The sequence below is a fragment of the Leuresthes tenuis genome, unplaced genomic scaffold (assembly GCF_036924035.1).
Source record: "Leuresthes tenuis unplaced genomic scaffold, fLeuTen1.0.hap1 SCAF_9, whole genome shotgun sequence".
In the NCBI taxonomy this organism is placed as follows: domain Eukaryota; kingdom Metazoa; phylum Chordata; class Actinopteri; order Atheriniformes; family Atherinopsidae; genus Leuresthes; species Leuresthes tenuis.
In genome coordinates, this window is record NW_027325363.1 from 6,124,750 (window position 1) to 6,152,538 (window position 27,789).

Sequence of the window (27,789 nt, forward strand, 5' to 3'; positions counted from 1 at the left end):
ACATTGTTTGTTCCTGCATTTAAGAACACAGCTTCTTCATTTCACACTGAACCGGTGCTGCTTTATGAATCAAAGTGCTTGTTTTTATACTTATCGAACTCCAAAGCCGACTAATGTGAAGTGTTTCATCTAAAATAATGTCAGCAGCATCATCTCACTCTGGTTCTTAGCACTTATCGCTGTAATTTTTCTTTAAAAAGAAAAGCTTTTGGTTGTTAGTTGTGTTTGTGGGACCACAATAGACTGGATGTTTGTCCTGAAGTCAGTATTTCTCTCCAGTCTTAGCAGGATATGATGCTCAGGAGGAGACGCTTGTCACGATACATTGTGAGGGACCAAATGGAAACTAAATTAAATGTGCTGCTTGAGCAGGTTAAACATGTGAAGAAGTTTAAAAGAACTAACTAAACTAGAAGGAAGTGAGTAACCGGGTGAGTGTGGGTAATTATGGACAGGTGGGGGAGCAAAAGTCTTCTTAAACAACAGAAACTTATTCTAAAATGGACTGTTGATGATCATACTCTTATATGTATCTGTGGCCATTTTAGGTGTTTATAGAATAAATTCCCAGAGCTAATGGTTGATATGTTGCATTTTCCTGTGTTTATGCACTACAACACAAATAGTTTTTACAATAAAACAACCAAATTTGTGCTTACACTCTCCTATTTGTCATTACCCACAATCAAATATTCAACTAATCAAATGTTTATTATTCACCCTGGCCATTAAGCTCCATCACTGTCACATATTTAAAAAAGTTGTGTATAAACCAGCTCCACAGCATCACTTTGTATGTATGTATGTAGATTTGGGACAAGACAAAGGTTGAGAAAGCTTTTGTAGGTTAGGATAACTAACCTGAGATGATGCTTATTCTCATGGTGATAAATTGAGGCTCAGAACAATCATCACACTGTCATCATTGAACACCAAACATTTAAAGCTGACTATTTTGATTTTCTGACTTTCAGAAAGAGAGGATATAAGAAAAAATATAACATTAAAGAGGGAGAAAAGATGTGATACACAAGTCGGTGCAAAATAAGCTTATAAAAGGTGGATTATTGTGAAATGATGTTATGTCAGGGTTAGTTTTCCTCTGAAATGTGCTCTATTCCCACTCAAAATACTGTGAATGAGTAAAGAAAATGTGGATTGATTCATTTATATGGAAATAAACCTCATGCTGTACAGCTACAAATGGCTGCCTGACTGACTCTGACTCAAACATTAGTCCTGAGTGCCTCTCCCCCCAACATTCCCCCATCACAGCCATCAGTCTCTGTCTCTGACGGACTTGTTTTAACGAACCGTTTCATTGGCCTGCAGAGGCTTTTTGTAGATGTCAGTTAAAGATCAATGGAGCCCCAGGTCAACTAACCAGACGCCACAGCAAATGGAGGCAGCCAGCGGAAAATCGTGACCCCCTTTCCTCACATTGGATGTTTTATTTTCCAGCATCCGGGGTTAACACCACGTCTTACTCTTCTCTTAGAGCAGCAGTAGCTGTGCAGAGCCTAATCATATATCTGTTTGGGCAACTTAAACTGATGTTTTTATCAAATAATGAGCATTTTATGAACTAATGTTGTTTCAATGTAAAACCCTTTTATCTTTCTCCTTCAGGATATGTCAAACCGCTGGTTTAGGTCTATAGCCTCTGAAAAAGGAAGGTTTATTCTAAGGAGAATGTAGTTATATGTCTTTAAACTTTGAAAGATGTGCCTGATGTGGCTTTGTTGTGTGTTTCATATTTGCTGAGTACAGCAGGAATCATTGTACACAAATAGATTTGTATTTGAACAGAAAAAAACTAACAAAAGCCTGTTCAGTAAATGCAGCATATTCACCGTGGCCTCTGTTATGAACTCAGACAGACGTAGCTTTGGATAGACACGACTGAGGTAAGCCACACTGCTGGTGAGCTGTTAGCTGTGATGTAATGTCCAATCAGCCTGCAGTGGATGGGATCAGGTAAATAATTTAGACTGGACACGAACCAGGTATTCTCTTGCAGCTGCTAATGTAATCCTGTGTGGAAAGGTAACAAACCACACACAAGACAGACAGAATAAAACCCAGGATGCCTCCAACACCCCCATAAAATATGAATTTTCTCTGAGAATACAAATAAATATGTTATGGAACACAAATAAACTTAATCCACTGATATCAAAGTGTATCAAATAAAAACAAATTAAACACAGACCTTAGAAAAGGCTGTAAAACGTTTTATTGCCAGTGGGGGGCGGCAGCGATACAACCCTGATGCTATTTCTTAAAACTGATAACTAAGGTACAAAAAAGTAAAGAATGACAACATGAAAATAATGTGGCAGCATGAGAGGTGCTCCAGTTCAGTCCCATAGTACATTTAATTTATTCTTCAGCTATCTCACACCCTCATATCAACATTTGGAGTTAGTGAAAAAGCAAAAACCATAGCAGTCTGTGTAACCGTCTGCTATCTTGCTCTCTTTATGCATTTCAATAAGCCAAAATACAGTTTTTCCTACCTAGAGACAACAAAGACAAGCACAGCCAATCAAAAATGTATAAGTCAATATTTTAACTTGATAAAAAAGGTTTATTTGCTCACACATTCAGCAGTTACAGAGAAAGTTATCTTTCATATATGAATCTAAGTTCAACACATCCTCTAACTTCTCTTTAAGGTCTGCACCAACTCTGCCTTGTTGTCACTAAATGCTCCATCATGGTCAGCAGCTAATTGTGTGAGCAGTTTTTTTGTTGGAAAAAAAAGTGAAAAACTAAGTTTTTGGCCGGAAACAAACATGACTTTGAAGGCTCAAAAGCTACTGTTGAATGTCCATATCATCTTCTTCTCCAAAAATGTAACACACGATGTTTAGTTTTAGTTTAGCTTGGATAAGAAAAGCTAATTTTCAGTGAGATCCTGGTCTACTCTCAGTCATAATTGTGGCTGTGGAGTTCATCCCACCAGCTCCCACAAAGATAAGTATCAGTTCATCTTCAAAGACTGAACAATATGTCTGTCGATAAGAAGACATCCTTCTTTGCTAGTGTTTATTACCAGATAAAAACACTGCTCTGCAGATATATGCTAGATTTTATCAAATAAATCTGACAGCATGTTGTACCAGTGACACTGAAACAACCTCAGCAGAAGCGCTTAGATCATCACTGGTCAATGAAACCCTGATGAAACTCAATTAATCCAGTTATTCAAAGAAGGTTGTGAGACAAGACGGCTGTTCACAGACCATCTGAGTGATTAACACATATCCTACTCATCTCATTTGCATTTAAATAGATCAAACGGACACATCAAAGGTCACAGGGTGAGATATAGCGACAAGATAATTGTGTTGGTATTTGTCCTTGAATAAACTTGCAATAAAAACAGAGACAGAGTGGCTCTTCTTTCTACTTCAGTGAACTAATAACGTTAACACTTGGTCTCTATTTTCCAGGGTAACCAGACACGGGAATAAAGATTGAGAAGATTTATGTTGTAGTTAAAGTACCAAAAAGATAAAGAATGACCCCTTTTCAGAAGATAATATCAAAGATACACATCCAATAATCTGAAAACTATGAAGGTTTGTTATTTTAAAGAAGAAAAAGGGCCTCTGTGACAACATATTAATGATCAATTTTCTATAAAGTCTTATTTTTTTTACAAGTTTGCAATATAATATAATGAATACATTCCATTATTTTACATTGATTTCTTTATACTTTCTGTTAGCGCTCCTCTTTCAGCTAAGATGTTGGTCTGCATTGACTTCTGGAGCGAGTTTGTGGCTCATTAATGATCCATTATGTTCATTCAGCTGCGTCTGACGGCTGTAAGGTGCTAAGTTTAAACATTTTGTTGGATAATTATTGATATTGTTATAATTGACTTTGTATTCTGGATGTTCCTAGTTTGTACTTTTCCACTCTGCTCATGCTACACAGCAGATGACCTTAAATGGTCCAAGACTTTAAGATGGCATAACTAGAGTAAATAACTGGGTCAGATGAAGCTCCTCTGTCTCGTCAGACTGAGACACGCCTAAAACAACACTCACACACACTGTTTATCACAGTCAAAGAACACGAGGAGGACGGTGGTTGGCCTGCTCATGCAACTAAAATCTGGTCAATTATACTCGAGTGTGAGTACAACTTCTGTGAGATAAAGCTGAATATAAACATGAAATGTTTCCGGATATGGGGGCTCGGCCTGATGGATTTCCTGCGGGAGCTCCATCGCTCCGAGTCCAGCGCTGCCAAATACTTTACATTAATGACCACTAATAAATACTTAGTTTAACTTAAGACTGCTCCAGCTTGTTCTTGGGCTTCCAATGAAAGAATCGGGCTAACACTATTCCATCATATCTGCACAAGTACGTGTATAACACCCTGCTCCCTGACAGCCATATATGCAGCTTTGTTGTAGCTTGTTGACCTCAGATTCTCTCCAGTCTTTAGATTTCTGTTCACTGCTGACTCGTCAACATCTACCTGCGGCCCTCTGCAGGTAAGAGTTTGCCCTCTGCTGGTGTTTAGGAGCTTTTGCATTTCCTTTGGGAAACACTTGGCTGTGGAGGCTTGAAGTAGATGTCGTCAAAAAGCAATAAATCACCTCAGAATAATAAGTAGGAACACTTTTTTGGAATCAACTTGGTCACTTTTCTTCACTGTAAATAGAGAAAGTGTATTTGTCCTCGGCTACTGTGGCTCAGTTTTTCTTTATTTCCCACACATCAACACACTCATACAACCTCCGTCCTGTTCCCATTGTGGTTGTCCAGTAAATTAGAGTGAACAGCTGAGTGAATACCAGGCCTCCACCGCGAACTAAACTGATAAACAAACAGGCTTTCATTATTTCTAAGGACAAGACACTGTGTCTGAATATACAAATAGTTGTTTTTTTAACAAATTATAGCCAGTGTCATTACTTAGCAATACAAAAGCTGTGTATCGGGGCTGTTTCCTGAAAGGACTGTATGGGCGACATTTCTTGCTTGTATACAACCTTAATTTGGAAAATCTTTTCCCATGAATACTAAGCTGTTGCTTTGACATTAGGTTTAAAACAGGTTTGTGCTGAGTTCAGGCGAATTAACAACATGCTGATTTTGATCAGTGCACAAAAATGACTGTAACACTGCAACAGTGTGAAATTATTCTGGACACACGATCCACTGCAAGGTGGATAAGGAGAGCAGCTAGAAATTAAACAGGATTTCTGTGATTACATGATGTGGTGCTTAAAGACCTGCTCCAAGACAGGTGGAGGAGGAGTATCTGGTGAAAGTCCAGTCACCACAAACCGTGAGGGAGCCTTTATTCTCACTTGCTATTTTTGTTCAATGTACAAAAGGGCTGAGGATTAGAGATTAGAGGGTTAGTTTATTTATTAATATAATGTCACTCACATCATGAAGCTCTGAGAGACGGCTGCTTGGGTCTATATGATCTCATCACTCCAGGGCTGTTTCAGTTTGAACTCTTCTGCCTCTAATTAACTTATAATAATGGTAATGGTAATTGAACTGCTTATAAATATATATATATATATATGTATATGTAGCACTTTTCAGGGTCTGTTGCAGCCACATTCACACAAACATTTGTCAGTCTTCACATTTTTTTTGATGAAAATGACACATTGTGTTCCATAAAGTCACTCTTACTAAGAAAGAAAGCAATAGTGCTACAGGAACAGTGACTTAAACCAGCATCTATCACATTAACAGAGAACACAGAGTCATAACAACTCCATTTACTATTAATGGAGAGAGCAAAACACATTAAACCAAAGCTCAATCACTTCACAGACTCTGTCACCAAAGGATGAGTGAAGCCAAAAGTGGAGGAATTATTGTGTTTAACAGTGTTAAATACAATAGAGACAGCTAATTTTCCTGATATACTGAGGGCTTATATGAGGAACTGAAATCCAAAGAACAGAAATATTTGAAACTTTCTTACTTTTAATCAGATTTTTCTATCTGTGAAGTGTTATTTCAAACGTGTTAAATTCAAACTATAATTCACACACTGCAGTATTTTAATTAGACTCACAACATCTGTGTTTAAAAGCTAGATACCTCCAAACACCCCCCTCTGAAGCCAAAGTTTACCTTGATTAGGGTGTTGAATCTGTAGCTGTGGCTGCATGCATTCCCATCCAAGCCCTCCAGCGGCCAATCAGAGCCCTTCGGGTTCATTTTCAGTGTCATGTTTACCTGATCAACATCTGTCCATCATTTGGTTGTAAGAGCATCTACAGACAGTCTGTCATGTTACTAACTACTAAAAACAGCAAATTCTAAAAAAAGTCCCAAATCCTTCATGTAAAATAAAGAAGATTCCAGGATAAAATCAGAAACTCTTTATGTGTATTTAGTAGGAATTAATCCATCCGTATCCTCTTTGAAACTGTGCTACATCCAAAACTTCCATCCCGATGGCAGTAAAAAGGCAGTTGAGTAGAGTAGGTCCACGATGGTCTGTTTTCTTTAGGAAAATTAAAGTAAATCCCAGAGGCAGTGACATTTAACTTATTTTCCCGTCCTGGGGCGGTCTGGATGGAGGTTGAAGCGTGTGCGATAAAACTAAATTCACAGCAAAGACTCGTCTGATCCGTGCGAGTTTGGCTGATTTATTAGCTTGCCCCACTTGTGCCTCCGCAGCAGGGGAACGCTGTCAGAGCTCATTAGTCGATCAGAAAGGCAGACAAGTTCAACAACGCATTACTGAGTATCTGAGAGCCTGACACTGCAAGCTTTTACACACACTCGAAAATTCATTCAGTATCTTTTTGTATTTGCAGGATCTCCTTCTTTGGTGTGTGTGCGATGACTGAGTGGAAACAATGCAGCGTAATGAGTGGTCGGTCATTAATGGGTGTTACTGCAAAAAGCTCAGAAACACACACAAAGCAGATGCACAGTGTATAAACCCTGAATTTGAATAAGCTGAGTGCATTTTTATGGATGTGTGTTTACCTGCTGTAAGATGACCATCGTTCTGGCTTCTATCCTTACGGCTGGACATCGGCAGTAACCTGAAAGACCCTTAAAAAGACAAAGAGACTCAGAAGAGACAGACAGTTGGAGTGCTGCCTTAAATGTACAAAAATAAAAAGAATATAAATACAACAGAATATGGAGAAAACAACTTATTTAATGCTTTTTAAAAATGTTAATAGTTTCGAATAAATTTCAATGGAGTTGAGCTACAGTGACAGGAAACATTGTTTAATGTTAAAACTGGTGTCTCGGTCATTCTCAGAAACAACAAAGCAGATTATATGAAGTCAAACTATCTATCTATCTATCTATCTATCTATCTATCTATCTATCTATCTATCTATCTATCTATCTATCTATCTATCTATCTATCTATCTATCTATCTATCTATCTATCTATCTATCTATCTATCTATCTATCTATCTATCTATCTATCTATCTATCTATCTATCTATCCATCCTCACAATTCTGGTGGGAAATGTTCTGGACCGTTCACACTGGAGTTGCATTTCAATTATAATGTGAACAAAAAGAATAGGATCACAGCAAAAAATCTGATTTGAGCTTTAAAACCTGCAGTGTGAACACAGCCTTAGACACTTTTGCAAACCAATGATGCTAATGTGAATAAAGTTAAGCAGGAGAGGACATGCTAAAGATTACATTGATCCGTAACAAACTACAGGAACCACATAAGAGTTCTGAAAGAGGGACAACATGAAAACTGAAAATACACACAAAGATACCTGCCCCAACGCTGCATACCACAAGAGAAAAATTAAGAAATGTGTTTTGTTTTGTTCAGGTCACACAAACACATGCACACACACTCTGTATTGTTTGTGTGTCTTCGTGCGTATGGGTATTAGCCAAAGCTTAGTAAATTATTTACCCCCCCACCCTTCATAGGTCTACAAAGTTTGATCCTTTGACTTTTTGACACACGGCAGCTGTGACACCTCGACCTCATTAGTCATGGTGTTTAAGCTTCTCTTTGATGAGGATGTCAGCTTCAGTTACACCTGAGGTAAAAGAGCAGAGTCTGGGCTTAAAACGCTTCCCTTATAGTCTCACATCACCTGATTACAGGTGATCAGGTGAGAAAATTATAGAGTTCGATTTCAATCTAACGGACAGATTTAAAAAGCAAAATGTACAAATGTGTGTTTGAGCAGAAAATTTGGTGAATTTATTTTACTTTTTATCTTATTTATCAAAATGTGCACGTTACACTGGCCTGAAAGAAATATTGCATGCATGGATCAAAGGAAATCAAATGGCACCAAAGTGTGTTCTTAGATCTTTAATCGTTAATAATTCAAATGACTTAGATTCAAATTTCACAACCATTTTGCAACTCACACACAGTCTGTTACAGGAAATATTTCAGTGAAGAGGAAGAGCTTATGTGCTTCACTTTCAGTGACTTTAAAAAAGTGGATATTTGCTTTCTTTGTGGAGAAGTTGATGTTGCAGCATTAGAGGAGTGAAAGCAGCTGTTAGATCCTGACTTTTTCCAAATGAGACAAAATCCATTAAAGGCTCAAAATGTAACATGTTGCATGTTGATCAGTTCAAACTAAAACATTATCTACAATACAGTTTTCTAGCTGGAATCAGTCGAAGGAGTTCTTTGTGCCTGACCAAAAACACTGATGTTCATCTCTAATTTTAGTGAGATCTGTAAGTTTGTACAAAAATCTGACAGAATGTCCACTTATGGAGACTTTCTGTGAACAACAATTTTGTCCTTTCAGCTTTGAAAATTGTGTTCCAGAATGAATTTAGAGCCATAAATTTGGCATCATGATAAAATCATGAAAAATTACTGCCACATTCTTACAAATACACTCACAGTACTGTACAAACACCTGAAACGTACCTCTGTCTTCCACACACACACTCCCTATCAATATTTCAGCAGCTAATTACCCCGGCAGAGGTATGGGACAAAGGTTGTGTGCAGTCATGCCCTGTTTGTCCACACGTAGATTGAGACACATTAGCAGAAAGAGACACATGATGGAAGTAAACATCCTGGAACACAGTCGATGTGAAACAGAGATGAGTGGGTCAGGTTGGATTAAAGCAAGATTAAGAACAGACAAAGGGAGATTAAGGAAAATGCACTTCTTGTTTTCCCCGAAGGGTGCTTTGTCTGCCACCACATCAGCCAGAGGTAAATAGTTTAGTTTACATCAGTCTGCTGTTTGGCAGGTACAGTGTGTTGTGGATATTTTATCTGACAAACCAAAAACAGCCCGACGAGAGAAATAGGAAATCACAACAGAGAAGTTGTAACAAGACAGCTTAACTTTGAGCTCAAACTGACTACAACAGTACATAAAGTCAAATAACAAGCTGCAAATTCCTTGATGCATCTGATGTGTTCCACACATCAAAAGTGATGTAATACTGTAGCAGTATAAATCATTTTAGGATGATTTGTGATGATCTGCATGTCCTGCACAGAGCGGGCCGACTGTCATCTGAGAATACTGCCAATGTGCCCTAAACTTTATCAAACTGTGAACCTAAATTTAACTCCACTCACTGCATGCTGCTAGGCCCTGAGAGAACCCCCACCCCCCCACCCCACTGAGAGAGGCCTGCTGGCAAAGTAAAGCCCTTTAATGGGATAGCTTTGTAATGTCGATCCAAAAGACTGTTTTAAGCAACTTAGTGGGTCATCCCAAATGGAAAGTGACTGACACAAATGGCTGCTGCTGTCGAAAGGAACTTTGGATGTTTTTGGATGTAAGAAAATAAGCTGAAGCTAATGTTTATGAATAATAAATACACTTTTTAAGCATTTTATTGTTAAGAAGTCCCAACTGCGGACACTGACTAATCAGTTTACACATTAAAGCCTTTTTACATGTCTGGTGCCTATGTGGAAAAATTCTGATAAAATGTCCCACATGACAGGCTACATTAGCTGCTACTAGCACAGCTCACCTCTGTCAGCCAGACTAACGGCTGTAGACGCACCGTGGGCGATGCAGTGACTAAATCAAAAATTGGGAAAGAGTTCAATTTAAAGGAGTTTTTTTTGGTGCAAGCGAACATTTTACAGCCACGCTTCCACCATTTTCAGACATAAATCCATTCACGTGTGATCTACACACATCAAAGTACAATCATGAGGAGTTTATAGAAGACACACACTCGACTTACAGCCTATAAAGCTTAGATAATGTTCAAATGGACATGTTTGTAAAAAACATCTGCCTTAAATGAATAAATCTGCTGTTTTCAGTTTAATTCTCTGCAGAACAGGACGAAACATTTTTAAATCTGCTTTAATTGAAAATGTTTTCTCAGATGTAATTTGTTCTCACAGACTGACTGATTTTACCAACCAAAGGTTGATATGATCATGGCAGCACCCAGTTCAGAAAATATTGCAATTTGCACATTAAGATAAGCATAATAAAAGCTTTGTGAGTCACCCAGGGAGGGACGGGGGAGTCAAACAAGTCATGAAACAGGTTACAAACGGAGCCAGATCCTTATCAGATGTGTTAAATCAGAAAAATAATCATTTTAAATTTTTCGTGCTGTGTAGTGTTAAATAATGGCATCAAATGTCATCCTCAACCACCTGCTCTATGTGTTTTTTAATATCTTTGTGCGACACATCGCTATTTCACACTAAACGGAGCGATGAAGCTGCTCACAGGTTTGCATCATTTGGCCACAACAATGGAAACTTCGAGCTGCTTGAAAACAGCGGAACGCTGTCATCAGAGTTGTGTAATTGTATTGTCGTCTTACTCTAACATCTTGTACATTTCTTGGTGAATGAACTGATGTTATTTTAACTGACACATGTCAGCTGGAACATTGTACATGTAAGAGCTCCATGGCATGCGAACACACACAGTAAGGAGATTATGAATCGAGCCAGCATGCGTCTATAAGCCTACTGACTGTTTGTTCTCACCCTTTTTCCAGATCAGAACTCTTCTCGGCTGCTTGTTCTGCTTGTTGCTCCTGAATCAGACGTCCAGTCTAGTGGATGGTGGACTTTTCCTTTTATTTGTCCTTTCCAGACCTGTTCCCCAGTTTAATTCATCTCCAGGACCTTTCTTCTCCTCTTTCTTACTTCTCTTCTCTCCTTTCCTTCCTCCCACTTGACAGAAAAGATCCTATTCTTCTTACTGCCAGTGCTTAGTTCTTAGAAAGGACAAGTTAGTTAAGGTTAGTTCTTTTCTTGTCTTGTCCTCTTTCGTGTGAAGGTATAAGGAGGTATAAGGAGTGAATGACTCCCTCCTCCTTCCTCCCTCCCTCTTTCTTGCTGGTATTAACAGTGATACAGTGAGCTGCTCATTCACTGCCACTGATCCCTGCAGCAGAATGAGTTGGTGGGGGGTGATGTGGTCTGATATGGAGGAGGCTGTAATCAGACACACACAAAGGGGCCGACAGAGTTAATGGAGATACAGTGTAAGAAAGAGCATGTAAAAATACTGTGAAGTATGACTAATGGTACTCGATAAACATTAAAAATACTTCAGTCAGACTCAGATAATAGGATTGCGTCCTCATTTTTGGGTGTCCCTTGGATGGAGTCTAAATTATGTTATGCTGAGGATCAATATCGATCCCAGAGGAAGAACTTAGAGAAGACGAGGTCGAGTGGTTGTCATCATTCAGAAGACACTTAATACGATCCACATACCAGAGAATCCCGACAGATACTGAACCCCACACTGCTCCCAAAGGGATCCTCACTCGTACGTTACTTTGGATAAAAAATTCTAAATATGTACGTAATAATGTGAGGATACAAACTTTGATGTCAGCAGGGAAAAGAGCAAAAATGTCTCAAAAACAATAAATGGAGACTGAAATACTCCTACTTAAGATTTAGTAATATACAGGTCTTGAACTTGAATAAAGTTGAATAAAACTTAACTTACCAAGGGCTGATTAGAAAGAACTTAAGGATAAAATAAAAGGATAAGTATGTTGTTATTATTTGTTTATTTATTAATTTATTTAGAGACAAGTCAGCTGAAGTTTATTTCTATAAAACATTTGAAAACACAACACATTGATGCCGAAAGTGCTAAATAACAAGTTAAAAGAGTTCAAACTAAGGTAAAAGTCAACCTGGAAAAGCATAGACAGACAAATTGTTCTGAATGAAAAATGAAAAGGGGCAAAACGCCTTAAGTAACAAGTAATCAACCAAAAAAAAAAAAAAAAAAACACGGCTATGCGTTTGAGATTAGAACCAATTGGGTCTTAATTTAGTGTTAAACCCTTAAACTGGCAGCAGGTGGGGTGGGGACACGAGACCAGAGGTGAAACCAAACAGATGTAATCACAGAGACTGAGAATTCTGATAAAAACAGTTTATTGTTTCATCAGGTAGCTGAAAAGTTATATTTACATGTCATGATTTCACCCGACTCTGTAATTTCATTGAAAGATTAAAGTAGTTATTATGATGAACAAAGTCTGATCGGTAAAGAGCATAAATTCTCTCTTATTTGCTGATAATTGCAACAGTAACGGAAAATAATACCAAGCTGTTGTCAGTCTGATTCAGTATTTCACCAACTGAATTATCAAAAACACTGGAAAGTAACACAGATAAATATTTTTTTCACAAATGTTATTTTACAGAAAACTCCTCCAGCAAATTAAAGATGCTGTTTGTCCATTTTAGTGTTCGGATTTTAGACTTTCCATCAGAAAGGCTTCAGTTTGTGCAAGTAGGAAACAACATGCCATCCACTATCTCACAGAGCCCCCTGTCGTTCACCCGGATGATCCATGACTGTTGTGCAAACCAGAACACGAACCACATCATAAAGTATGCAGATGGTGGACCTGATCCGGATCAGCCAGGAGAATACGAACAAAGAGGAGGTGAAGCTTTTTGCTGACTGATGCAAGAACTACAACCTTGTACCGAATGCTGACAAAACTAAGGAGATGGTGATCGACGACAGAAAGAAACGTCCAATCGGTTGTCTGTTCTTCATCAACAGATCTGCACATCCTGCAGAATCCATCCTCACCACATGCAGGGGCTCCGTCGAGAGCATGCTGACCAGCAGCATCAACGGCTAAAGAGGATTACTGAGATCACACTGCCACCTACTGAGGACCACAGAAGAACCAGCCTACTGTTCTGCCTCCTGCCATCAGACAACATAAACAGCAGCACTGTCAGGTTCAGTAACAGCTTCTACCCACCTGTTAAACTACACAACACTCCACTAACTGTGGCATTTTCAATAGCTAGTTAGCTGCCAAAGCCATGGAAATGTGCATTAACTAATTATCTCACACATGTGCAAAAACAGCGTAACTGTGCATTTACTCTGCACCCTGTGATGTGCAATCATCCTCCTATTCTCCTTGTACACTTATGCAAAGACCAGCATGTTTTTTAGGTTTAGGTTTTAAGGAATTATTCATAACCTGTCCAGGGTGTACCCCACCTTTCGCCCAATGACTGCTGGGATAGGCTCCAGCCCACCCGCTACCCGACCGACGGATTGACGGTATAGAAAATGGATGGATGGATGGAATTATTCATGAATTAGGTCTCATAGGTCTCTACCTTTATTCTACTGTTGTTTTTGTTTTTATTCTTTTTTATGCAAACAGTGAGCAGATGTAATGTACTATGTTTGAGTTTTATCCATTCATTAGTGCACTCACCACACCATGTAGCCCACTCCAGGCAACACCTTCCTGTCTCCAGCTCTTCATGTGGGATCCCAACTGCACCCATGACACCCTGAGACAGTCCAGAGTCAGAGATAAATAAACTATAAGAGCCTTAAATTAACTCTAAAGCAAACGTGATTGGGGCAAAATGTTCAATAATATGAATCAGAAATATCGTAGAAGGGACAGATTGTACTTTTGTGGGTAACTGGCTGCTGCATTCATTTAAAAAAATGTAAAAATTAAAATACAAAATAAGCTGTCCAAGGATGCTGTCAGATTGATATCAGGAGACTTCAGTGGGGAACACCTAAAGCTCTTTTTGCCAGGCTCAATGCTGTTCCCTCTGTGGGAGTGGTGCTGCCATACTGAATGGCTGTGGGGGTGATTGGTCTGCAGAAATGTTTAGGTATACCTGCTTAGTCCAATTTAAGAGAGGCAGGGCACACCCCGGACAGGTCGCCAGTCCATCACAGGGCCACACTGAGACAAACAACCATCCATGCTCACAGTCTCCGAGGGACAATTTAGAGTCAATCAACCTAACTTGCATGTTTTTGGGCGGTGGGAGGAAACCGGAGTACCCGGAGGGAACCTGAACAGTCTTGCTGTGAGGCGACGGTGCAAACCACTACTCCACCGTGCAGCCTGTTTGTGTCAAAGTGAAATCATGAGTCCCAGGATGCAGATTTTCCCAGAAGAATATTGCAGTTGATCAAGATGAGAAGTGTTGCTCGCTTTACTTTGTCAGAATGTTACGGCTGAATCAGGGTACACTGAACCGGATTTCACATCGAAAACGTAACTGAAAAAGTCCAAATAAGAAAAAAGAACTTGAATAAGCTCTTTTTTAGGCTCTTATAATTACCTTAACCGGGACGACTGAGAATCGAAAGAAGAAAATAGTCGCCTAAAGAAATTTAGTCGTTTAAAATCAAACAAAGATAAGAAACAAATAATTGATGCTTCTGTAGATGTTTTTTATCGTTATTATCCATAATGTTGTGGGGTGTTATTCCCTGTGAGCGTGCGTTACGTCAGCGCGTGTTACTGGGCGGGGCGGGGCTGTGTTGTTGCTGTCCTGCTGGGCGTGAAGGCTACTAAATCACTCCACCTTCATTTGGATTAAATATCAGATAAGCAGTGTCATCATTTCAGCGAAGGATCGCACTTTTTCGCATTTTTTTTGTTTCGACTGCGCCGTATTCGGTAAACATGGGGAATTGCTTAACTGTGGGGCCAAACGAAGCGCTGGTGGTCTCCGGTAGGTTTTCCCCGTCTTGCTCTGCTAAAGGTGCTAGATGTCATGGAGACGGAGGAGCTAACAGCACTGATGTTAGTCCATGATGTCAGGTGCATACGGGCAAACCAAAGCACGTTTGTCTTGCTGTTTTTATTTTGTAGGATGTAGCTATTTGCCATACTGGCAGATGTCTTTTAATAGCAGTTTTCTTAGCTTATAAATCTGAACGCTAACATTAGCCGTTAAGGCAACGGTGGAACGTTAGCGCAGGACTGGGTCACGTGACCAAACAGCTTAGCTCGTAAATACTGTGAACCGTTGGATTATCTCAGCCACTATAAATGTGTTCATAATACTTATTACATTAAAATTGAGATCTCTGCCAAATGTTGTGGTACCATATTTTTATTTGGTCACAAATGCGGAGGTTTGTGACGCGAGATAATCAGCTGAAAGTTTATTTCTAAAGCTCAGAACATCCTGAGGAGACCAACGTGCTGTGCATGTTTATTCTGTTTTCACCGACATAAATATGATAAATCAGCAGTGCATATAAACTGCAATCAGTAATAAAGACTGTAAAACAGAAGTAGAAGTAGGAGAGGTCAGATTCTGTAAAAATGTGTTATTCTGACTCTTTCTGTATTCTCTCCCTTTTACAGGCTCACAGTTTTAATCAGTTATTTGTCACTTTACTCTAAGTAAATACAGTGCACTGGACTTTTGAGACGGTTGTCTTCATAAATATTGATTAAAACATTTACTTGTACTTGAGTGTCAGAATTAGGCTGTTACACTAACAAATGTGCTCGATGAGAGCTGCTTTAAGAAGGATTTCTGTTTCTGAAAAGCTCTGAGAGTCTATACTATTTAGTTTAAGGGGATGGATTTACTACTCATATATCAAATCCATCCATCAATTTTCTATATCTGCTTAATCCAACTCAGGGTCGCAGCTATCCCAGCTGTCATTGGGTGAGAGGCGGGATACACCCCAGAAAGGTCGCCAGTCCATCACAGGGCCTCATACGTCAAATCTGGCCATAAAATGTTTAATTTCTACAGAGATCAGGCAAAAAATGTTTAAATCAAACCCTTCAGCAGGTCTTTACAGTTTTTTTTCAGCATGCAGTTAATCTCATGTGAGAAAGAGATGAATATTTTCATTTTTTTCTTAATAAACTCATTGCCTCCCTGGTTTGTTTCCGGGGAAAGTGGAGAAGCATTGCTGTTAATCATCATTGCTCTGACTCTAAAGCCCCTTTCACACATGCATTTCAGGCCAGAAGGTTTCTTGACATGTTTCAGAGACGCAGCATGTGAGAGCACAAATACCTGCTTCATGTGCTCCTGACTTCTTACAGAAAGCATTAATCTACTGTTTGTCTTTTGCCCTGTTTTACAGTTGATATCATGTGATGATGTTGGCTTGCGTTGATTCGGTCAGGTCTTGATGGCACTGATCTTTTCCCTCAGGTGGCTGTTTCGGCTCTGATACAAAGACCTACATCGTGGGAGGCTGGTCGTGGGCTTGGTGGCTCATTTCAAACTCTCAGAGGTGACAGCGCAGTAGAAGCAGGAATGCTTTCATAAGTTATGGGATCAAAGTTTTTAACCAGACCACAGCAGAGCTGAGCTTTTGTTGTGGTTGATTCTCTACTGTGAGGTCAGTCGTCCCACTATCAGCAGGCGCCAGACAATTAGAGGATGAGAGCGGTTCTACCATCATCAGTTTCATTTTACTCAACACATGTTTCAAATGTAAACCCAGCCAGAACTCAGGGAAATTAGACAGCTTAGAAGCACGACTCTTTGTTTGAGGTGAGCTTAAAACAGAAGGGATATGTTCATTTTTCTGCAGCACATTTCAGAGGTCAAACATTTACAATAATAATAATAATAAATAATAATACATTTTATTTGTAGTGCCCTTTACATGGCAAGATCTCAAAGGGCTACAGTTTAAAAAAATAAAATAAAAACAAGTAAGCAGTTCAGTATGAAAATAAAAAGAATTTGGCAGAGGGGGGGGGGCATATGCTTTGCTAAAAAGAAATGTCTGTAGGCCCCTTTCAAAAGATTTATAATAATAATAATATGATCATTTATATGTTACACAGCTTTAATTATTCCTGCCACATGTCAGAGAAAACAATAATGCTGCATCATAATGTCAGGTACTTAATATACTCCATGTTTTTATAGCTAACTGTCTTTAAAGTGCCAAAACAAATTAATACTGAGTATGGAAAGGCAAAGATGCATCAAATTACAGTTTTGTGTTCAACCACCATAGTTCAGTCTGATGTAAAGTTTGGTAAATAATAAAAGTCAGCTGCGTGTTGACAGTCCAACAGGTCAGACTGCCTCTAACAGAGTGTGTTGCATTGTAAAACAGCACCTGAAATCCCCAACAAGTGAGATCAGCAACCATTTCACATGGCCAAAGCTGATCCTCACAATGATCAAACTTGTTTTGAGTGTCGACTGAGAAAAATGCTCTTTACAGATGTGCAATACGGAACATTGATGCCTCCCCGTTAATCTGTTAACTCAGTAGGATCCAGTCAGACACACAAAGGTCACTATTGTCTCAAACAAAAAAAGTAAACGAGGTTAACTGGATTAAATGAGCTGGTCCGGTTCTAATTTAAATGTTCATTAATCAGGTTATACAAAATATGTATTGATGCTTAAATCTGACAACAAACTGCTGTGACTACTGACTGCAGTGAGCCACAAACATTAGATGCACCTGTGAGCCGGTGACCTTAACCCGGCGGTTAAAGCAGTCAGTACCCAGAGCAGCGAAGAAGAGCGGCTGCAGGACCCTCCCTCTGAGATGTAAAAGACGATATTAGCTGAAGACACAAATTCTAAGTGAACTTTAGCAACCAATAAAAATGTTTTAACATCTACAGATGTCTGACATTTCGTACTCTTCCTCTTTATTCCCTTGTGTAGGTTAAGTCTAGAGATCATGACTCTGCAGCCCCGATGTGAAGATGTTGAGACCGCAGAGGGAGTCGCCATCACTGTCACAGGGGTGGCCCAGGTCAGTCCACTTCCAGGCATGTTATCTGTCACAAACATCTGCCAGGCAGCAACTTAGAATGTGTCCAGCTGTGTCCCCACAGAGAACCAAATGCTGCAATCAGATAGTTGCAAATCAAACCAAAATCTCGTCAGTTTGAAGCTCTTAAATTCACGGAGAGCTACGCTTTGGCTTTTTGTGTCCAGACACAACTTTGCCTTTTTATTAGATAACAAAAGCCTTGTTGCAGTTTCCTGTGTATTTGGAAATGATGTTTCTGGTATGAATAAAACACATCTAGTATTATGACAAACCTGCATCTGAGTGGTCAGAAAATATGTAACACTGCTGATGTCTTCACCTTATTTTGAAACCTGGTAATAATCAACAACAGTTAATGAGATTTCTGAAGCTGAAGGCGAAACCTGCACAGTTTATATCAGTTGAATTCACTTTTCTTACCCTTCAGCTTCAAGTGGAATCAAAAGATATCCCAAAGTTTGCTTAGTGACACACTTTACATCTGATGCGGTGCTACAAAGCCCAAACTGCCCTTTTAATTAGTGTCTCTCACCATTGTTTTAATGTGTTATCATTAAAGGATAAACCTTCCAGATGTAGTCTGCTGCCAGATGTTGAAGGTTTGGTGTGTCAGCAGATGAGCCGGCCTCACGCTGTCGCTGTGTCTCCTTCAGGTGAAAGTCATGACGGAACAGGATTTGCTGGCTGTGGCTTGTGAGCAGTTTCTGGGTAAATCAGTGATAGAAATCAAAGCTGTGCTTCTGCAGACTTTGGAGGGACATCTGCGCTCCATTCTAGGTATGAAAAACTAACACTGAACACAACTAATGGTTATCTTTGGTCCCAACCCAGCTTTATTTTGTCTTAATTTATCGATAATCCTTTAAGGTGGCGGCATCTTAACCAAAGGAAAGGAATTAAAGGACTTGATTCTTGTAACGAAAAGGCAAGAATTGAAAATGGTAGTTTTGCCTGAAATTGATCAGTAGATGAACTAAATCAGGTGCACGGTTTATTGAACATCTAATAGCCTTAGTTTTCTTATTGTTGGCATGACTTTGGATGTTTAAGGATCGCATGTTTCTGCAGATACTTGTTAGTGTCCTGCTGCTGTTGTTTTTACATAAACCAAAAAGCTCCTGGCAGTGGAGACAGAGCTGGGGTTGGTTTGTGCAAAGCGTTGATGATGTTCTCTATTTGTCTTGCAGGGACCTTGACTGTGGAGCAGATCTATCAGGACAGGGACCAGTTTGCTAAACTTGTGAGGGATGTTGCAGCTCCTGATGTGGGAAGGATGGGAATCGAGATTTTAAGCTTTACTATTAAGGTTGGTTGAAGCTGCAGTCCTCAGACAGCAGCTGGTAAAGCGTGAAGAAGAATATGTGACATTCGGATATGGCTGAAGCAGTTTAGATGTCTTGAGTAACCCATATAATGTGGGCTGAGGGCTGATTGGGTAAAAAGGTTAGAAGAAGCTGAATTATTTTGACAGCGTGGGAAACCAGAAGTGACTAAGATTATAGAACAAATTCACCATGAAGGTTGAGACAGAATGAAAGGGAACAGATCTTATTGAACTGGAGCAGTAGTTTCATTAAAAGTGTTCTGTAGAAGAAAAAGCTCAGAATGACAGAGATGTTATCTGTAAAATTAACTAGTTCACACAGACTTTCAGCTCAGAAAGGCCTCGCTGTGTTTCATTCATTTCAGTGTGGAGCATGAACAGATATGAAGCCATCCTGGCTTAATGTGCTTCTCCGTTTGAACCTTTCTCAGACCTTTAACGTAAAAGACTTTTCATTAAATATGATTTACCTCCTGATGGTGCTGCTGACCATGTGAGAAAGGTTTCTGTGGCCGGATGATGGATGGATGTCAAATGTTTTTTAAAGGGATTGGAGTTCTGTGCAGAACATCTAATCTCCAAACACATCTATTAGGTCAAATTGATCTGGTTAATGAGGCTTTGGGACCAGTTATTATTGGTAAATCAGTTCTAGTGTTTCTGACATATATGCACCACTCACCTGTCCATTTAAAACACATTTTGGATTTTGATGCCTTATTTCTAATCAACTGGAAAAGATATCCAGACAAAAACTGTTGATGTCACATCCAGTTTGGACTTTGGTAAACAAAGCAAAACGAATGTGTCCTAATTAGGCATCTGTTGCAATGCTTTTACACAATTTAGTTGCTTTTAAGTCTCCTCTAATTCTATAGAAACTATTCTGAGCCCTCAAGCTTATCAGTTTGCCTGTTGGTCTGTGTTCCCAGGATGTTTATGATAAACTGGATTATCTGAGCTCCCTTGGGAAGACACAGATTGCTGCAGTCCAGAGGGACGCAGACATTGGTGTGGCTGAAGCAGAGAGGGATGCTGGGATACGGGTAGGTAGACCCCAGCGGGTTGGACTCTGTTTGTAGTGGACTGTGCTGAGCACAAAGGCCCACTGCTCTTATTCCTTTGTTGTCTCATAGGAGGCAGAATGTAAAAAGGAGATGATGGATGTCAAATTTTTGGCTGATACCAAAATGGCGGACTCCAAACGGAAGCTGGAGCTGGAGAAAGCTTCCTTTAACCAAGAAATCAACACTAAGGTTTGCAGCTGAGCTTTTGATTTTCACTTTATCTAAACTTTGATTTGACTGACTGAATTCTGACTGTTTATCAAAGTACGTTTCTCTTTCTTTCCTTTATGTGTTGCTATCTTTAAAGTACCCTTTGCTATAAGAAATGATTACCTTTTGCTGCCCAACGTGGATGTTCTTGCATGTTTGCCCCACATCTGGACACTGTTTCCCAGTTCCTGCAGCCTGGGCAGTGATCTACTAAAAGAAAATACAAGCTGACACAACAGGGCTGGCAGTACAAGTCTGTCACTTTCACTTTGAGCAGACAATGTTCAGACATGTAAAAATGTCTCAATACTTTTTGTATATGTTGTTTGTAAAAACATCTGGAGTCTTTCCATGAGATGATACAATGCAGACATTGAAAAGCCACCTGGAATCTTGGGCTGTTTCCATCATTTATTTAATTACTACATCATTTTTGGCCCATCAGGAACTCAAAGATGATGATAATTCAAAGTTTCATGCCTAAAACTCTGCATCAAAGAGAAAGTTTGTGATCTTTGTGCTGATGTTTTCAGAGAGCAGAGGCCCAACTGGCCTATGAGCTGCAGGCAGCCAAGGAGCAGCAGAAGATCCGGCTGGAGGAAATTGAAATCGAAGTGGTGCAGAGGAAGAAAGAGATCACCATTGAGGAGAGGGAGATTGACCGCACAGACAAAGAACTCATTGCTACTGTAAAGAGGCCTGCTGAGGCCGAGGCCTACAAAATACAGCAACTGGCTGAGGGGCACAAGTGAGTGAGAACCCTTTAGCTAAAGCCAGTCCACACATAGCTACTCACAGCAAAAGAGTCTGTGTCTGCGTTGTGTTCTTACTGAGGAAAGTGTGTGAGGAGCATTTATGAAGAGTACAGAGGGCCCACGACATGATCCAAAAGGTAGATGTGGAAATTCCTGTGTTTTGTTTACACTAAAAATGGCGGGTAAGGCAAAAAAAAGGCAGATAAGGTCATTTGTGTTGATATCAACGCTGCACATTCTGAACGTGTTTCTCAGCGGAAAAAATATATCAAGCAGCAACTCGTACCAGGAATCACACTCGTTAGTGATTTTCCAGGAGATTTAGCTGCAGTTTACACACAGCAGAGGTCTGCAACCCTCCAGAGATATTACTCAGGAGCAGACTGGGAAATGTAGCTGTCCAGGGTGAATGTTGTGGACATTATGCCTAATAACGTGTGTAGAAAGTGACAGGATATGTGAAAACAACTGATGTGAACAAAGACTCAGACTCTGCTCAGAGCAGTGCAGGCTGCAGCCAACTGAAGCCCAAAGCAGCTGCTCATAGTGTTGTTTGCTTCATTTGTGGTAAAAGCTAGCTTTGAACTCTCACAAATTCTAAAAATGAAGAACAATTTGATCCACAGCGGCTGTTCACACAAGCACATCACAGCCGGAGGGTGTCTGCTGGTAGGAACTTTCCTACATGTTGAGAACAGCAGACGAGGAGCGCCGTCACATGGTTTCCTGTAGAGATCATCGTGCTTTAGGACATAAAAAGTGGTCCCGTCATAATGTCACACAGCCGCGGAAACCATCTTCCTGACATCATAAGAAAATTCCCTGTAACTGTCAGACATGTGAAGGCATGTGGAGCCAAGCAGAGTGGAAGAGTTGCACATATGGCTGGACAGAAAAGGTACTTTAACAGCTTGTGTGTTCTTGCATCAGGATGAAGACGGTGCTGATAGCCCAAGCCGAGGCAGAGAAGATCAGAAAGATTGGTGAGGCGCAGGCTTCCTCGATCGAAGCAGTTGGAAAGGCCGAAGCTGAAAAGATGAGACTGAAGGCTGAGTCTTACCAGCAGTATGGAGAAGCTGCAAAGACTGCCCTGGTCCTCGAGGCCCTGCCCAAGGTGACGTGAAGTTTTGCTCTAAATAACTTTCCTTTAAGGTTTACTGGTGTGTTCATGTGTGACTTTTTCACAACAAGCAAAACTTTCAAAGATAGAAACAATAAACATTTGACTAACCTAAATGAACAATGTGCCACATGATCGCCGATAACTTAATATTGATTCTATTTTCACTGCTTCCACTTGTCTATATGTTTGCAGATTGCCTCAAAAGTGGCTGCACCATTAGCCAGAACAAATGAGATCGTGATCCTCAGCGGGGAGGGAAACCGCGTGACGAGTGAAGTGAACCGCCTTTTGGCTGAACTTCCTGTTTCTGTTAATGCTCTCACTGGACTGGATTTGTCAAAGGTAAGCTTTTCTTTATAACCTTTAATTAAATGCCAGTGACCATGTAATTACCGTGTAATTACCGTGTAATTACCGTGTTAAGTACTTTAAGTTTCTGAATGGCAGTTCAGATGAATCTCTTGTTTCTGATGGAAGTTAACGGCAGCTGGTTTAATTAATGAGGCTTACATGATTTACCTGAGCAACGGTAGGAGAACCTGCGATGACAAAAATCATATTAAAAAATGTTGGAAACTTCGCCCTCCATCATCCATAATTACTTAAATAACTTAAGATTTATTCTTTTAGCATAGTTCAACAAAAGAGAGATTCAAAGTGGAAAAATGTGTTAATATTACAGCATGTTTTCAGTTTCTTTTTTACATTTTTTCAACTCTTTACTCCAGTAAAAACAGTGACTTTGAGCTAAATGATACTTGCGAGTTGATACCCTGCAAGCCCCATTCATCCATTTACAAACTCATACAGCTCGTCTTAAGCTTAGTTTATGCTTCTCTGTAACGTTGATGTGACGCGTCGAGGGAACGCGTTGCTCTGCAATTCACTGCCATGCCGGTAGGCGGGTGTGGCTGCGTGGTTTCAGGGGTTAAAGCCAAATCCTTGCTTTTTCTTCCGGTCACAGTTAACAACAGTAAACGATGGCAACCGAGGTGGAGCAGCTGTATTTGCAGTTGGAGCTCATCAATATTGAAGAACAAATGTTTAAATTGCAAATGTTGAAGCGCAGGCGACAGAGAAGACGTTTGCGGAGGTGATCTGTGCGACCGACCGAGGCTGAACGGGTGAATTTACACACTGGTTCACCCACTGAGGGACCCGGATGAACAAATGCACTTTAGATACTTTTGAATGGCAACAGGCCGATTCGACGAGCTTCTTCGCCATGTTCAGCCATTAAGGCCAGAAAAAGCAACTGCTGGAAATTACGTTTTGAGCCGACCAATCACAGCCCTTACGGTCCGCATCAACACGTCGTGTTGTTTGGATTTTTTTGAGGTGAACGTCAGGCTACGGCGTCGAAATGAAGCATAAACTACGCTTGAGTTGATGCAATTTTACTGGCTGTATATCACACACATTCACACGCCAATGGATGCGTCGGTGGGCAACGTGGGGTTCAGTGTCTCGCTAAAGGACACTTTGACATGTGGTCCGGGGAAGCCGGGAGTCGAACCACCGGCCTTCCGAGCTACAGCCGGCGCTGCCTGACGTTTGATTCAGGATCCTGCCTCTGCTTGTTGGTCTCAGTGTAGAGAGTGAAGGTGTGTGAGTCGTATGCCATCCACAGTGAAAACATATCAGCCTGCTGCTCAGAGGTTTAGATCTTTTAAAAGCTCCTTTACCTGCAGCGCTGCACAACAAACGAACTCCTGTCCTTTTGCCAACCCGCGTATCTCTGAATGAACAGCAGAGTTTTGATGCTTTTTATCCTCAGACTTTTGATAGAACATGTGAAAAAATCCATTTTTAAAAACCTCTGCAGCCAACCTCTGTTTGCTTTGGGTTTTAATACCATAACATGGAGATGACATGAGTCTAATGCTAATAACTGAATTGACCCCAGACTTCATCACCATAAAGATGAAATACCGTATTTTTCGGGCTATAAAGCGCACCGGGTTATAAGGAGCATTAAATGAAACTCGGATAAGTCGAACTTTATTCAACTCACTTGTTGTACTGCGTTGAGTTTGAAATCCGCTTCGTAAGCATGTCTCTGAACAGGAGCCATTTTTATAGAAAATGAATGAATGAATGAATGAATGAATGCACTCTCCTTAATGTTGGAGCACAGCTCGTATTACTCTGCGAGGCTCCTGACTTTGGTGGCCCGTAATGCTCAATCCATCAAGCAGTGCAGCTTCGTAGCTCACCAAGGCCGTGCTGCAACATTTTGACAGATTTTTGAGCGCTGTGTACCACATAAAATCGGTTCTACGTCAGAAAGCACAACCAGAATTAATTCATACATTAGGCGCACCGCATTTGAAGGCGCATTGTTGATTTTTGAGAAAATTAAAGGATTTTAAGTGCGTCTTATGGTCCGAAAAATACAGTAGTTGGGCTACATTTTCAAATATTTTACTCCTAACTGGTAACTAACAGCATTTGCTTATTTTTTGCATGTAATTAATTTCCTTGAACAGTATGTTTGATTAGAGGAACTCGCAGCCAAAACAGCCTCATACCCATGTAAGAGTCCCTTGGACAGACTACCAGGTTTTACATCATCCCACAAACAGAAGGAAGACCAGTCGACTTTTCTCATGATACAGCAATCTATAACCTTCTTGAACTCTTTTCTTATTTGATTTTGACTGTCTGAGGTCCTATATTGAAACTTTAAATGTAATGCGAGATAAAACCAGTGAAATGGTGCCTTTATTAGTCTTGACAGTTGTTGCCGTGCTGTTTTTTTTTTTTTTTTACATCTGAGCGTGAATAATCTGTCCTTTTTTCAACAGATCCCTTTGCTGCAGAAAATGGCCACTTCTTAAGCTTGAAAACCGAAGACTCTACATGACTCCAATCTCTGTTGTATGCACTCTCATAGACTGCCTTTAATACACTTGAATCTTTTTGTTGTTTTATATGTATACTCTGTATACTAAGTGAATTCTGGAAACCTCTGGTGCCTTACTTTATACAGGGCCAGAAAATCTGCATGCACTGCTGCTCATTCAAAGATGTTTTTAGTTTGAACGTGGGAATATTTTGTGTTTTTATTTGTTTTGTTTCATATTTATGTTGTCAAAGAGGAGAGCTATGTATGCTAAATATGATGGTTGACTAACTGCTGACTCTCACCCAGGTTCTATTAATTCTACTTAAAATGTGACTAAACATATTCTTTGATATTTATACCCTGGGTTGCTGCTTTGTTGTCACTGTTTCAGGCCTGTCTGTTAGTTTAAGTAACACTTCTGCATTCCTAAGAATGTATTTAATTTATTTTTTCATATATTTATTGTTCAGGAAATCAATTCTCTTTAAGTTATTGTAATTTTCAATCAAATGTTCTGATTTGTTCTTCATTAGCTAATTTTTCAGTGTAACAAAGGTGCTCCTAAGCTTAAAAAGGCTGTTTTCATAGAGTAAAAATATCCACCTTAAAGTCTTTTCCCATTTACAGAGTAAAGAATCTTCACAGTCTCTTGATATCAAGCATTTTGCATTTCATTATTATTTATATACTGATAATAAAACGGGTAGTAAATTATGATCTTGTGCTGATGTAGTTAGCTTGTAATGTGGTTCTTTGATATTTAATGTGGATTTCATGTAAAATGTTGTAAACTAAGGCCTCGATTAAGTCTGCTGAAGAAAATTAGAACGCGTTAGAATAAAAATGAATCACAGAAAGTGTAAATGACGGGTTTTGAGTCACATGAAATATGTTTAAATTGTAGGAAAATTAATAGATGCAATGAAAGGCCAAACAGAGAAGACTGTCATGATTTTTACTGTAATCACAAGAAGTTTGCGTTCAGTTTATCTGACAAACGTGTTTAATTTCATGCTACATTTGTCTGTCGATGCAAAGCCACATTCGACTGTGTCAGCAAACCAAACTTTGACGTTACTTTACAGAACTGCACTTTGTGTTTGATGCATTTACATGTTGGCACTGATTTCTGTGCTGACCTGACATCATAAATACAGCCATTTTTTAACAGGATACATTTTAAACAGTAATTCTGCTGTATGTATCTGTCTAAATGCTTTGCTGTTTTGGGGTCGGATTACAGAATCTGTCCATTTTTGGAAATAGACTTGAAGCAAGTAGGCAGGTGCAGTTTATTGCTGAGACTCCACCCGTGAGACGCAGCTCATTCACTTTTCGAGACTAGTGAAGCTAAATATCATCTCTAACCCAGATGAAAGAAGTTCTTTAGGAGTTTTGTGCGTGGCTGAAGGAACGGTCACTCTGAGCTTACTGACAGAACTTACAGACGACTGTTATTATTGCTGTTTCTGGTGCGTCGAATCTTTCATCTCAAACTCCTATTTACGCTTTGTCTGAACTAGCCATGACTTCCTGTACGCATTTTTGCATGTCATCTGTCTGTGTGCAGAATAATGTACTCACTCTTAACTGTCATTCTAATAAACCAAACTTTCATCATTTGTCTTTTTCCCAGTTCCTATAAAGCTTCTCAGCTGCTGAGTTTCGTGAACATTTTTAAACAGTTTAAAAATGTTACAATGGAAGAATTAACGGTCATAAATTAGTGATATTTATCCTGTCAAATAACATGGGGCAACACTCACTGTTTTTATGTTTTAGTTTTAGTGTTTTAGTCAGTTTTCAGTCATTTATATTTTGAGGGTGACAGAAAGTTTTATTAGAATGGGGTGTTTACAAGATTAATATATCTGTACTTGTTCATGAGTCACTTTTTAAAGGACTTAAATTTATGTCTCCTGGAAGAATTCATCGTGCTGGTGCCTCCACTTATCTAGCTTCTCTAAAGTTGTGAAATGTAATTGAATACATTTATTTGTGGTGCAGGGATAGTAAAGCTAAAATGAAAAAAGTTGCAGGAGGCATTTGGCAGTGCATTTACTGTAAGCCACGTTTGTTATAAATAATGTTCCTACTTTTCTGGCTGTATTGAGGAACTTTGTGTACAAATTTATAGTTAGATTATTGGATTCTAAAAAAAACAATTATAATGGGCTTGTTTTTCTATTTTATTGTTCTTTTTTGTCGATATGAACCTTTGTATCTTAAATAAATGTTGATGATTATTTTATTAGGTATTTGTATTGGATTACTGTTGAGCTAACAGGACTAATTTGTTTAGTATTTGTATCATAACACACTTAAAGTGCTGCCTCCACCGCTTCTCCTCGCTTTCGTAAAAAAAAAAGCATTTATTGTTCAATATCGTATAATCTTTGGGACCTTATTATAGCTTTATCGGCCAGGCG

At 39.6% G+C, this 27,789-nt stretch overlaps 2 protein-coding genes across 3 annotated transcripts in view; one reads left to right on the forward strand and one right to left on the reverse strand.

Moving 5' to 3' along the window:
• The window catches only part of myo7aa (myosin VIIAa), a 50,805-nt gene extending 43,745 nt beyond the window's left edge, over nt 1–7,060 (reverse strand). The window contains exon 1 of the mRNA XM_072392022.1: nt 6,996–7,060. Within this exon, the coding sequence (XP_072248123.1) occupies nt 6,996–7,013 (18 nt within the window). The 5' untranslated portion in view covers nt 7,014–7,060. The remainder of the gene's footprint in view (nt 1–6,995) is intronic.
• A 7,722-nt stretch (nt 7,061–14,782) lies between these two features.
• On the forward strand, nt 14,783–26,982 carry LOC140314012 (flotillin-2-like). Of its 2 annotated transcripts, XR_011917107.1 has the most exons (12): nt 14,783–14,978; nt 16,434–16,515; nt 17,922–18,012; nt 18,687–18,810; nt 19,221–19,339; nt 20,290–20,403; nt 20,494–20,613; nt 21,168–21,382; nt 22,320–22,503; nt 22,705–22,854; nt 25,320–26,567; nt 26,664–26,982. XR_011917107.1 is itself a non-coding variant. In XM_072392027.1 (11 exons), exons 1-11 carry the CDS (start codon nt 14,930–14,932, stop codon nt 25,350–25,352), a joined length of 1,281 nt encoding a protein of 426 aa, XP_072248128.1. In that variant the 5' UTR covers nt 14,783–14,929; the 3' UTR covers nt 25,353–26,982. The 2 variants fall into 2 exon arrangements, 1 of the variants encoding a protein (XP_072248128.1); XM_072392027.1 differs by having other exon boundaries at nt 25,320–26,982.
• The last annotated feature ends 807 nt before the right edge of the window (nt 26,983–27,789 follow it).

Coding starts and splice junctions, on each gene's coding strand:
- LOC140314012 (XM_072392027.1), top strand. CDS start 14,930: ATGGGGAATTGCTTAACTGTGGGGCCAAACGAAGCGCTGGTGGTCTCC. Junction 18,013..18,686: donor CTGTCACAGGGGTGGCCCAG/GTCAGTCCACTT, acceptor TGTCTCCTTCAG/GTGAAAGTCATGACGGAACA. Junction 20,614..21,167: donor ACCAAGAAATCAACACTAAG/GTTTGCAGCTGA, acceptor TGATGTTTTCAG/AGAGCAGAGGCCCAACTGGC.